This window comes from Vanacampus margaritifer, chromosome 3 (genome assembly GCF_051991255.1).
Source record: "Vanacampus margaritifer isolate UIUO_Vmar chromosome 3, RoL_Vmar_1.0, whole genome shotgun sequence".
In the NCBI taxonomy this organism is placed as follows: domain Eukaryota; kingdom Metazoa; phylum Chordata; class Actinopteri; order Syngnathiformes; family Syngnathidae; genus Vanacampus; species Vanacampus margaritifer.
In genome coordinates, this window is record NC_135434.1 from 3,661,527 (window position 1) to 3,674,078 (window position 12,552).

Here is a 12,552-nt window from a genome sequence, read left to right on the forward strand (position 1 = left end):
ACTTGTTCCACACTTGGAACGCCTCATTGCGATTTGGATGGAACCCGTTTCTTCCCTCCAACCCCATCCATCACCTGTATGTGCGGCACAGGTTGATGGATGCTGGCCGACACTTTAACTGCGGCTGCGATGGCCGATAACGAGGCGACCTTTACACAGGCGGCCCCTTTCCCACCGTACAATCAGCGCGCCATTACGCCCGCTGTTTACCCACCGAGCCTTTAACGCAGCTCTTCGGACACGCCCCTCACCGCCTTTGTCCCCCCCCTCGCGCCATTAAACAACATTGTCTCTGTCTTTTTTTTTTCCTTTTTTTTTTTTTTTCTGTGCGTCACAGGCTCGTTAGTTGGTTATTGATGCCGGCCAGTCAGTGTGGGATGAGCCTGTCCGGACGCTCCCAGTCCAAGTCCCTGGGGGTGGTCTTTGTCTGGAGGACTTGGGGAGGTGGTGGGGGTGGATCATTCCTTAGGGAGCTGCTTGACTGTGCTGGCTGGTAAAGATAAGCGTTCTCTCTCCACATGCTTGGGTGGCGATAAGGGGATTGCTGCACTCCACACTTGAATTTTTTATTTTTTTTTTACACACTCAGCATTTTATTGTTTAAATACACAAACAGCACACAAAAATGATATAAATACACTATAGTGTTATGAACCGCAGTGTTTAAATACTGCAACGCTGCCGTTAACACATTTTAGCAAACAGAACAGTTGTGAATATGTGATTTTTTTATTTTTTTTTTTACAGTAAACACTTAACTCGGAATGAACAAAATGGCTTCATTTAAAAGAGTTTAAGTCTGGTCTGTCCGTCGGTCCATCCGGGCACCCTCTCGTAGCTCAGCCTGCTTTTCTTCAAAGGAGTCGGCGCTGAAAAACACAATTCAAAACACAATTCGATGTTAATATTTAAGCTACTTTATACACGACAGAAAAAAAAGGTTCAAAAATAGCACCGTGCATCTCCCGACCTCTGCACTCCACATAAATAAGCGTGCTTCTCTCTCACCGCTTCCAGTCAAGCCTGCCGCCTCTTCACTTCTCTTCCTCTCTAGTCCCATCCGGCATCTTGACCCATAGTTGTTGGACACTCTCCCTCCCGTGCGCCAACCTCTACCAGTCGGACCTCCTCTCCACAACGGGCTCCTTGAAGGCGGACTGAGGCGGCAGAAGGGGCCGTCCAAAGCCCTCAAACCTTGTCGCGGCGACTCGTCGCTTCTCCTCCCTATCGGCATTCCGGCCACGTCGGCTCGGACCTCGCCGGCAGTCGAAGCCACTTCCTGGCCGCTTCCGGCGTTCCACAGACGGGCTCCGGACCAGTCGCTAACCTCCGGGCTTCCGGCGTTCCACAGACGGGCTCCGGACCAGTCGCTAACCTCCGGGCTTCCGGCGTTCCACAGACGGGCTCCGGACCAGTCGCTAACCTCCGGGCTTCCGGCGTTCCACAGACGGGCTCCGGACCAGTCGCTAACCTCCGGGCTTCCGGCGTTCCACAGACGGGCTGCGGACCAGTCGCTAACCTCCGGGTTTCCGGCGTTCCACAGACGGGCTCCGGACCAGTCGCTAACCTCCGGGCTTCCGGCGGGCCACGTCGGGTCGTGGGTGAAATAGGCCGTTTCTTCCTGTGAGTAGAAGCTGATCTCTGTGTCATCTGGGGTCAACAGGAAGCTGGGGTTGGAGCTGGGAAAAAGATCTGAAGCGGGAATGGCCTCCTCTGTTGGAGGAGGAGGAGGAGGAGGAAGTGGATGGACTTGGGCTGGCTGAGCTTCATACAGGGAAGTGGCATTACTAAACAGCTGACATCAGGGAAAACAACATTAGGCACACCTGCACCCTCACAGCAATCCTTTTCTAACGCGTCCTGCTTACCTTCAGCACCTTGTGCGGCACCTCCGGCAACATCTCCGCCAGCTGCGTCAGAGAGGCGGCGAGTAGCCACGGCAACGACGGCGCCCTCCTGAGCATGAGCTGAGCCACCAGCGGGTTGACGCAGGGGAAGCGCAACAGGCTAAGCTCCTCCTGCCGCACATCGACGGGGATGTAAAGGCGTGACCAATGCGGGGACGTCACGTGAAGCTCACCTGCGAGGACACGACGGCCAGCCAGTCTCGCTCCAGGTAGCCGGCGGGATCGCGGCCGCAGGACATCAGGCTGAGGAAGCAGATCCGGTTGACCCATCGGGCCACTTCCGACACCTCCGAAGCGATCAGCACCTGTCGTGTAAGTAGTAACATTTGAATCTTATATGGCCAAAGAATCCGCACAAAGTGGGCAACCTCAGCTCGGTACCTTGACCTCCAGGTCCTCCAGCTTCATGCCGAAGAGCACCAGTGACGAGTAGAGCACCACCAAGTTGCTGAAGGCTTCGCTGGAGAACCTGCAGCAATACAACCATCCTGCGATATCAGCAAATCTCAACAGAGGAGATTCTATGGGTGTTTTGCTTTTTCTTGGGCTTTTTTAAAAATGTGTAAGTAGGAAATATAACAATGGAAATCGGTCTGGTTGGAATGTCGAAGGTGAAAATTTGAAAAATAGAAGAAAAAAACGGAATTATAGTATAGTTGCAGCTCACAAATATTTTTACAATAAAAGATTTACAACAGATGGAAAATATGTGATTAATCGCGCGTTAACTATGGGATTATTGCGACAAATTTCATTGACAGGCTTATTGAATGAATTAAAATGACTGAGAATGTTTGCGTATCATCTTGGAGATAAAATTCATATGAGTACACTTAGCCGTGGTTGGGATTCACAATAAACTATTATTAAATTATTAAAAAAAACGGAATGAATTTGTAAATTGATTATAGCTATCAAATTGCTGTTGCACCTTTAAATGATAGTATAGTAATTATTTACATTTATTAATGCTAACATATGAACTTATATAAAGTTAAATGCACATCATGTCATATTGTTCAATGTTTCAGTGCTTTACACAAACTTGCTCTCGCAATGGACATTCTTCTCCTGCAGCCGCCAATTACTACTTCTAATGAGAAATAATCAGTTCCAATGTCAACATACTACCCATAGCTATGCTAACATATAGCAAGATCTCAATCTGAGTAGAACTGACCCTCCCCCCTTGCCGTCCGGGTAGTGGAGTATGATCCAGCAGTAGTTGTACTGCAGCGACAGAGCGGTGAGTCTCATCGCAATCACCTCGCAGGCTCGCTCCTCACACAGTTCGTCCTGCTCCTGCACGCACACACACACACAAACACACAAAGTAGGTAGGTAGGGTTGCAATACTGCAGGAGTTCAATAGATGGCGTGTTTATCTACCTGAACAATGATGGCGGTGCTCTCGTCCACCGTGATGACGGAGTAATGATTGGTCCCGCCCAGCATCTGCAGGGACGGACAATGGCTCCTCTCCAGCAGAGTTATGTTGAACCTGTGACAACGGCAAAATATATATATATATATATATATATATATATATATATGAGTGACCTTAAAATGCATTCTGTTTACAGTTAAGCAACACTTACGTAGACTCCAGCATCTGCAGCAGCAGAGGGCAGTTGAGGAGCGACTCGGTCACAAACAACACGTATGCCACCTTGTCCTCCAGGCTGTCCTCGCTCTCCTGCTCATCTGTGGGAGTTAAAAAAAAAAAACTCACCTCCTGAAGCAGCAAGAAAGGGCCGAGCGAGTCGCACATGCTGACCTCCGCCGGGGGGGACGGTGTTGAAGGTAAGGTGCTGCACTCTCCTCTCCTTGCAGACGGTCGCCCACGGCGACGGGCCCGGGTGGTCGTACTCCACCACCAGGGAGAAAAGATCCCACGGGAAGTCTGGGCCCAGATGCTGCTCCAACACCAACACGCACCCACTGTCCACAACACTATATGGACCAGGTAAAGGACGACTAGTAACTTTTAAGTAGGGCCCGACAGATATGGATTTTCTTAAGCCGATCCCAATAACCGATTGATAATAAAATGTATAGAATGAATGAAGTAACTCAGTTGACTTTTTTTTTCGAGGGGGGGGTTTGAAGGTCATTACCTTTGTCTTATATTGTAATGTGTTTTTTAAAAATCTGACATTTTTTCACAAGCTGCCACTAAGTCACATTTTAATAAGCAAGCCACAGATCTCATTTGGATACGCCCCTTAAAGGCACACATCCAACACACGAATGCTACAGTACATGCAGTAATTACACTTGATAAAAACATTGACGCCTTTATGCTTATCTACAATACAGTTCTACGTCTTTTTAATGTTCCCCACATACAGTATTTGTGACTTGCTACTGGCAAATTCAACTATTCTCTGATGATTATTTTATTGTCAGGAGCTTCATGTTGACAGAAAAGTAATACTTTGCCGCCACCTTGTGTCATTTATAGGCAATTAAATTTTTAATAAACTCACCTGCCGACAACAGTGGCACCATTGAGTTTGCTCTTGTCGTTATCAGGGCGAACTGTACTTGCAGCTGCAGAGAAATAAACAGGATAGGACTGTGTCACAGTATTTCATACTTGTGTAGAACAACAGTAGTACTCATTCAAAAGTTTGCGGACGCTTTCTTGCACTGTACAACAGCAAAGATGTTTTGTGCCTAAATTGACCCGTACCGATGCTACTGACTTTAAGTCAAAAGTTTGTGGACACTTGATACTTAAATACATTTTGAACAGGTGCTATATATTTTAATGTACAGTACTAGTCAAAGCTTTGCTGATACTTGCTATTGATTGGCTGTGCACATCAAATGTATGGGACCAGTCAAACTGGATGGGAGGATCAAAACTTTTAACAGTAGTGTCAGCTTTCAGTCATATTGGAAATATCACAACAATTCTTTAAATTCAAAACTTTTTTTTTTGCTTGACAATTCTTTGTGGTTTATAGTATTTTGGTGAAATATTTCAATATTTGAGAAATATTTGAGAAATATTCAGTCATGATGTTAATTCGTCACTATTTTAATCGAAATAGGAAAAAAAAACACTTTTGGATGCGTCTCAATAAATTTGAGTATGCTGGGGCGGGAAAGTATTTTATGTCGATTGAAACGTATCTAAAATCTCGATAGTGAAATAATTCGACTTTTTTTTCATCATAAATGTTAAGTTTCTGCTATCTTGTATTGGTGGTCTTATTAAAACAATTTTCCTCACATTTTCCTCCATTACTTTCATTGGCTGAAAGTCTAATTAAAAGTGTTGTACCACCACCTAGTGTGCAAAGTTGTCAATTACAGTTTTATCCATGCACTGACAATTTGGTTGTCTTCTCAAGTACAGTATTTCTAAAAACAGAAAATGTTACGGATGTTAATTCAAGCTTACCAGTCAGTTGTTTCAAGCTTTGCAAGATTGTGGACATTCCGTCGTCACAATTAAGCGATATGATGACAAGAATCTGCAGCAAAGCAAAAGTATCATGTTGTTGTTTTTGTGATCATCATCAAACCTGTTTCAAATACTGACTTTGTCATTGTGCAGCCGCGCCACCACCAGCTTTTGCAGCTCACGCAGCTTCACGTCGGACTCGTGGTTGCTGAGCCCGAGGTGTGAAATGATGTGCAGCCGCCTCAGTAGTTGAATCACACCCGTGTCTGTACACGTCTCCGTCGCCTTGCTCAGGTACTCTAAAGCGGAAGATTTTGTTATTAATCCTAACGGAATCCTAAAGGAATTCAATCCATAATGTTGCGATACGAAATTAATATTTTTTTTGTGTTTGGTTAAGCGATGGATAGTGAAACTAGTAAACAGCAATATTGTTACTAACCCACAGCGGCGCTCAGGTGACACTTGAACAGCAGTTCCCTGGCCGTAACCAGCACGTGGATCACAAACACCTGGTGGAACAGCTGCTCCTCATCTGCACTCAACATTGCATCAACAGTGCTCCTTGTGACTCCCCTCACAACGACATCACCGTTCCTCCGTGCCCCACCTCCTCTCCCCGCTGGCGTCCTCCTGCACAGCGCCATCTCTCTCTGTTTGAGCACGTAGCGCGTCTGGTCTGAGGCCAGGTGCTCAAAGTCCCTCCAGGCGGGGAGGTTGAGGCCCAGCTCTTTGGCAGAGGACAGACGAGGTCGGGCCAAGGACAGCAGCTCGCGGTAGGCTTGACGCTGACTGTCTGCAGGCGACATTTAAACACAGAGATTCACTTTCAAGCTCACAAGTTGTTGTCCAAAACATTTATGGACTTTTTTTTTTAAACGAGCCCCTTTACTGTGATGGTGGACAATGTTAGTCAATATTCTCAACAGTATCATTCTTGCTTTGTTGTGTTGTTTGAAGTTAAATCCCGATCCTGACACATGATGTGATGTCTCTGTGTAGCAAGCGAAGGCGAGTCCTACCAGTGGCTTGAACTTGAACCACTCTGCTGTTTGACACGTCCTGGGCAGCAGTGGTGACCTGCCCTCTAGAGGCGTGTCCTGATACTTCCGCAGTAATGATGGCGGGGGTGGTGGCGGGCTTCCTGTCTGCTTTGCGTGTCTGCTGTGGAGTAGGCTGCACTTCGGAGACCCTTTCTTTTTCTTCTTCCTCCTCTGGTGCTGATCAAAACACAAGATCACAAACTTCAAAGCTTGTAAATCTACAAGTGAAAAATGTGTTCCTGAAAGTGAAAAACTGCACACATACGGTAAAATAACTTTTTTTCAACCCCCTCCCACACACTTAAACTTATTAAAACTGGCTTTTAAAATAGTGCAATGAAGACACAAAAAATATAATATAATAAATATAAAAAAATACCCCGAGATGGCATAATGATGCCACCAGCAGCCAATCGGAGATTCTGCCAGACTGCTTAAATGTTCATTATTTTATATACATTGATGTTTCAATGCATTTGAAGTCTTTTACCGCCAAAAACGTTTAATGACGTATAGTAAAATCCAAATGAATGCCGCCAAAAACGGCAAATGACGCTTAGTATGTTTTGTTTTTTTCTCAATGGGCAGGGTAACGTCTGTGCAGCGCTGCCTTGTCATTGGGGTTGTAAAATCCCAAAACACCCACTAATAATGGCCAGCAGATGGCAGCATTGTATCTCTTTTCAATGGTCTCCCGGTAATATGGACAATATGGACTTTACAGTGAAACACCATGGATATGATAAAATAGAACGTTTTCAAGGATCACGTTAAATCTAATTCACAGAGCGTCACTAAGTAAAAAATATTTTTGTCAAAGTCACTGTTGTGCAGAAAATGTATCTTTCCACAAAAAGCTTCTTTTCTCCTTATCTTATCAATTTTTGCTCAATGTCACTAAAATGACCTATTTTCAAATGGTGATTACTAAAGAACGGAATAAGGTAGAAACATACTTTCTTTCTAATGAAAGAATGGAATGCGATCTTTTCATTTGGTATGATGCACCTTGTTTAGTGACGGCACACAATATTTTGTTTGCCTTGAAAGATGAGTTAAAATGCTCGAAATCGGCTGGCACTGTCTGTAAAATAGTTTTTAATCAATATTTATGTTTTCAATACAGTCTATATGAATGTAAAATCAAAAAGATGAATACTATGTATATATTTTTAATCTGGTCTCTCCATATTGCAGATTTTCACCTATTGCGAGTGGGGCTGGAACGTGTCCCCTATGTTGAACAAGGTAGCACACAATTGTTATTCCCCACCCGTGGCGGCAGAGGCACCTGCAGTGGGAGTGGACACCTGGTGCGACCTCAGCATCATGAAGGTGGTCAGCGGGTCGGCATGCTGCAGCGGACGACGTCTGGCTGCCCTGACCACGCCTCTCTGATCGTCCGTTTTCTGGCTTCTGAGGTTGCCGTCCAACTTTCGGGAAGGTACGTGCGAGACTTGGGCAAAAGTCTTGTTAGAGCTTCCGTTGTCGGTGCTCGTTAAAGGTTTGACTTCCTTGGTGTCAAGAGGGAGCGTTCTTTCGGGACACTCATCAGAACTCGTGAGTTTTTGCACCAAGACGCTAGCAGTTTGAGACTCCTCCGGGGGAGCTGGAACAATTTGGAAGATTTCTAGAGACAACAGAAGACATTTTAGTCAGAAGGCCCTCAAAACACACGGGAAGGTTAGAAGAAAAAAAAAAAATCAGTCCCTCAAATTTTTGCAACACAAGCTGAAAAATAATAAAAATGCTCACCTTCTCCATCATGTTCTGTTGGCACTTTGCTGAAGTCCGGCACAATGCAGTCTTCCTCATGTGAAGGAACCTCATTGCTCAGCCTCTCCGGAGACTCCCGCATGTTACCCAAAAACTCTCCAACATCGGCCTCTACAACCAAACTCTCCATTGTGGTCAACTTCAAGGCTTCGCTCAGAGGCTGGAATTTGACGACTGCTTCTTCTAACTCAGGTTCTGTCAAAAGATACGAATGAATTGTTTTTGTGTACTGTAGAGCAGACGTTACAACAGGAAGATCTTGATTGTACCCCCAAACAGGAACTTCAGCACATAGTTTGGATACTTCTCGGCCTTCCAGAGTGCCACCCCCATCTGCTTCTCAGCTTCTGCTGACGCCAAAGATCTGGAATTGTCATGACAACGAATAGACAAAGTCAGAAAAAACACATACGTGAGAAATAAAAAGTCAATACACCACACTCGCATGAAAATGATGAGATTGTCCCAACATCACTCACAATACGCCCAATGGCGATAATTCTTCCCTTTGAAGGTCACAAACGCTCAGACGGGCCTGGTAGTGACTGGTGGCAGCAGTGGGTGGAGTCAGAATCACCTCCAGCTCCATTTCAGTTGGAAGCATCACCCATTCTATAAGAAAAAAAAATCTATTGTTGATTCTTGGGATCAAATATTTCTCTTAAGGTGTGCAATACTTTTAGTTGAACAGATGGAGCGCCAGTACCAGAAAAAGTTCTGTTGGTTACTGTATGTCCATTACCAGGATCCAAGACAGTGATTAGTACCTGACCAGTTATCTACCAGAACCAGAGCCAAATTATAGTACCAGTACCAAGCACAAGCACAAGTTATGGTACCCAATAGGGCCTGTCATACAACAAAACTAGTACCCATGACAATTAGTATCTGACTGGTTATAGTGCCAGTTCAGTACCAGCTCTAGTAGCAGCACCACCAATTCCACAACCAGTTATATAAGCAATATTCCGACCTGGGGGGTTGTTCTTCATCCAGTCACTTTTGACGGTTGATTCCATTGAAGAAAAATGGAAAATGTCCACTGAAGCTGAATCATCTAAAAGACAAAATATATATATATATATATATATATATATATATTTAATTAATCGCAACAATCTGTATATTACCGTTATAAAGTGCCTTCATGTCAGGAAGTTTCTCATCCAGCTCTTCTGCCACCACATTCATACCACAGCAAACGCTTGAAAAGCTTCGGGGATAGTCCACGGTCATCATGCAGTCGTTCAGAAGCTCGGGTAACAACAAAGACTATCAGGAGAACAACCGTTTTTTCCGATTACTAAATCAGGAAAACGAGAAATTGTAATGTCAGTTATATGTTAGTTAGATTACCTCATTCGGTGCTTGTGACTCTTTTGTATATTCTTCTGTGAGTTCTGCTATGTGCTGTACATCACTCGACGTCTCATAAGGCGCACAGTGCCTGCAAAGGTTGTAAGCCACACTTGCATTAAAAAGAGCATTTGTGACATGTAGGCAATTGATCGTGGGAAGTAATGAAGTACAAATACTGTACCGTTGCTGTAAATTGACAGAATTTTTTTTTTTTTCGTACTTCAGAGTCTGGATTTTTTTTTTTTTTTTTATCTAAGTGCAGGAGTTGACTCAGCACTTTTACACAAGTATCTGTACTTCAACGTAAGTTGAGAATGTAAGTACACTTGCCACCTCTGGTACCTGGATATTGTTTGCTCTGTGACGGAGTTGCCGCTCAAGCTTATTAGCGGGTCGGCCACCAGCAGGGTCTTCAGCCGGGACACTTTGCTCTTCAGGGTGGGCAAATGTTTAAAACGATGAAAGAAATTGGCAGCCACCATGTCTTCCGGTAGGAGCAGATCTGTCAACATTGATTCAAAGTGGCAACTTGATTTGCGAGTTTCATTTGTTCCGTGAGTTGTTGACTAAAATAGCATGAATCTGTTCCGGCACAAAATGTTTTTGTTTTTAATAATAAAATGTGAATAGGTGAATTCACAATGAGCGTATAGTGTGGGGGAACACTATTTGTATTGCTTAATTGCATTTAAATAAATAAAAAACTCAGAAGTTGAGGCACTCTTAAATCAAGGTATTAATGCACATTTTCATGGAAATATTTATTTACCTTGGTCTTTAAATCCAATATCCAGCCGCACAGTCAACTTGACAAAGGATTCCTCACACAGATGGGCAAGCTTCGACTCTTCCCCTTGGTGGAGAATCTCTGCTGAGTTAGCAGAACAGCTCGCCGTGGTCTCTATCTTGATACTTCCAGGGTTATCAAATCTGGAGTAAAACAAACCTGTCGTTCTAAAAACTACAAACATAGGGCTGTACTGTAAAGGAAATCTCAAATCTGCTACGTGTGTACATAGACCACATAAAAAAATACTATTATAAACTATACATGAAAAAAAAATCAGTTGTACCCCTTACACATGCTTTCAACACATTTTAACTTGAAACAAATTTATTACACTAACGCACTTTATCACAAAACAAAATCTACTTTATTCTCATAATTTAAGACTTTTTGTTGGTCAACTTGATCATTATGCTGGTACTTAGACAGCCAAGATTTTTTTTTTCAAGTGGCACTTGGTGTAAAAAGATTGAAAGCCACAGATTTAAGGGGTACATCACTTTTCTGTTGAGTTAACGTGTTGTGTTGTTCCTCTGAGGTCATCCAGGACGGAAGTGCTGAGCGTACAGGTGGAAATTGCCTTCCCTGAACAGGTAAATCATCCCAATTACATAATAGAATCTTCATGTTGCATTCACGATTACATCGATTCGGAAACACGCTCGCATATGTACCTCTGACCCATGGTTTCCTGTAGGTGCCCTCCGCCAGGGTTCCAGTGTGAGGGTAAGGGTCATCTTTGTAAGATATGTAGGGCGTTGGTAGCGACAGCAAGTTCATTATCACCATCAGACGGTTTCTTTCCTGAAAGTAGAATTTACATCGTTTAATCATTTGATTTTAGTGTGTGTCTGTTTGTTCAGCTCTTGTAGTCATAAACTCACCTCAAATACGTAATCCAGAGCTTTAAATCTGGCACAAGGGAACATTGTTGTGTGTCTCAACTATAAATACAAAGAAATGGTTTTAAACGTGTGTACGTAAAAACAACAACAAACTGAATGTTTTGGGGGGCTTTTTTTCTTCTCTGAACGAGTAGCGCATCGATTCGACTGGGCTAACATGCTAGCTAACAAGTAGACAAAACTGCACTAGGTAGCTAACATCTTTATTCGGTAGCTAACATTTTTATTTGATTATGAAAAGTCCTCTGTTTTTATGAACCACCACTAAATTATTTAGACACTACGTTTAAACACTACAACTTAACCAATTTTGTAGTTATGTTACCTTTTATCCAAGTGGCAAAAAAGAAAACAAAAACAAAACAACCTGAACTCGATGACCATCCAAGAGCTTCACGAGGTGACTGCCACGCTACAGTCCTCCGTCTGCTACTTCATGAAACAAAGCTAAAATGTAAGATATATATATTTTTTGTTAATACTGTACATCAAATGTTACACTGCTTATTGACATTATACAAAGTAATAATCTTCTAGTCATCAAATTGAGGGCAATTATAGGGAATGGGATGAGAGCATTTTTTTTTATGCTTTGAAAGCTGGTTAGCGTGTGAAAAAAGCCTAAATAATTCACCTATATCTCCCTATATTGTGTATGAAAAAAAGTGAGTAATAATCTTGTCCACCGGGTGGCGGTATATGGCTACCTAATTAGAATTTTAAAATCTTTCTGTCCCCTTTCATTTCTATTATTTTAAAGAGGGAAATACAATTTGGGAAGGGGGGGGGGGGGGGGTTAGTGTGTAATTATTATTATTATTTCAGAATTGAAATTACACAGATAATTTTTGAATGCCAGAAACTGATGATTTTTAGGCTGGCACAAGACACAGCATTTGTACAGAGAAAACGAAGAAGAACATGAAACAATTCTCTAAGACCCTGTAAGGTGAATTGAGAGTTGAAAAACATTTAAGTATAATAAATTATTGTTTGTTGTAATACAGATTAATTTATTTAAAATATTAATGAAATATTAAATTACAATCAAAATATTGAGGGGGAAAAAATCTCAATTAGTTATTTTTTTCAACAATGTTCAGCCATTTTGTCTACCATAAAAGGACACACACAAAAATCATGAAAATAGGATTGACGCCTCGTTCATCACTGCTTGGCTTTAATTATTATTACATCATGATTCAGTTTGTATTTAATTACAGTTTTCCTTTTGTGTTAGGGCAAGGCACAACCTTTTTGGCAGTTAGTTACATTCCAAACCAAGAAGGTTTTCTTGAGACTTCATCCATGGACCAGGAAGGCGCGTTTTTAGGGCTGCGTCGCTCGGCTCCACATTTGC

General features: G+C 43.0%; 1 protein-coding gene across 1 annotated transcript; it reads right to left on the minus strand.

Annotated features, from left to right (window-relative positions):
- Positions 1–551: 551 nt before the first annotated feature.
- Positions 552–11,801, minus strand: shoc1 (shortage in chiasmata 1). The gene is made up of 27 exons (XM_077560199.1): positions 11,518–11,801; positions 11,172–11,231; positions 10,962–11,091; positions 10,788–10,872; positions 10,270–10,430; positions 9,843–10,002; positions 9,498–9,588; positions 9,272–9,413; positions 9,115–9,198; positions 8,621–8,753; positions 8,411–8,505; positions 8,121–8,336; positions 7,657–7,995; positions 6,345–6,542; positions 5,765–6,118; positions 5,461–5,621; positions 5,320–5,392; positions 4,397–4,460; positions 3,685–3,860; positions 3,506–3,611; positions 3,297–3,408; positions 3,088–3,209; positions 2,289–2,376; positions 2,081–2,212; positions 1,869–2,018; positions 1,009–1,795; positions 552–869 (listed from the first exon to the last, which is right to left on the minus strand). The coding sequence occupies exons 2-27, from the start codon at positions 11,214–11,216 to the stop codon at positions 784–786; spliced, it is 4,290 nt and encodes a 1,429-aa protein (XP_077416325.1). The 5' UTR covers positions 11,217–11,231; positions 11,518–11,801; the 3' UTR covers positions 552–783.
- Between the last annotated feature and the right edge of the window lie 751 nt (positions 11,802–12,552).

Excerpts from the sequence above, each read along its gene's own strand:
- shoc1 (XM_077560199.1), bottom strand. The coding sequence starts at position 11,216 with ATGTTCCCTTGTGCCAGATTTAAAGCTCTGGATTACGTATTTGAG. Across the intron at positions 9,414-9,497 it reads AGTCACAAGCACCGAATGAG|TCTTTGTTGTTACCCGAGCT; the intron begins GTAATCTAACTA and ends TTCTCCTGATAG. Across the intron at positions 4,461-5,319 it reads AAGCTTGAAACAACTGACTG|CTGCAAGTACAGTTCGCCCT; the intron begins GTAAGCTTGAAT and ends ATTTCTCTGCAG.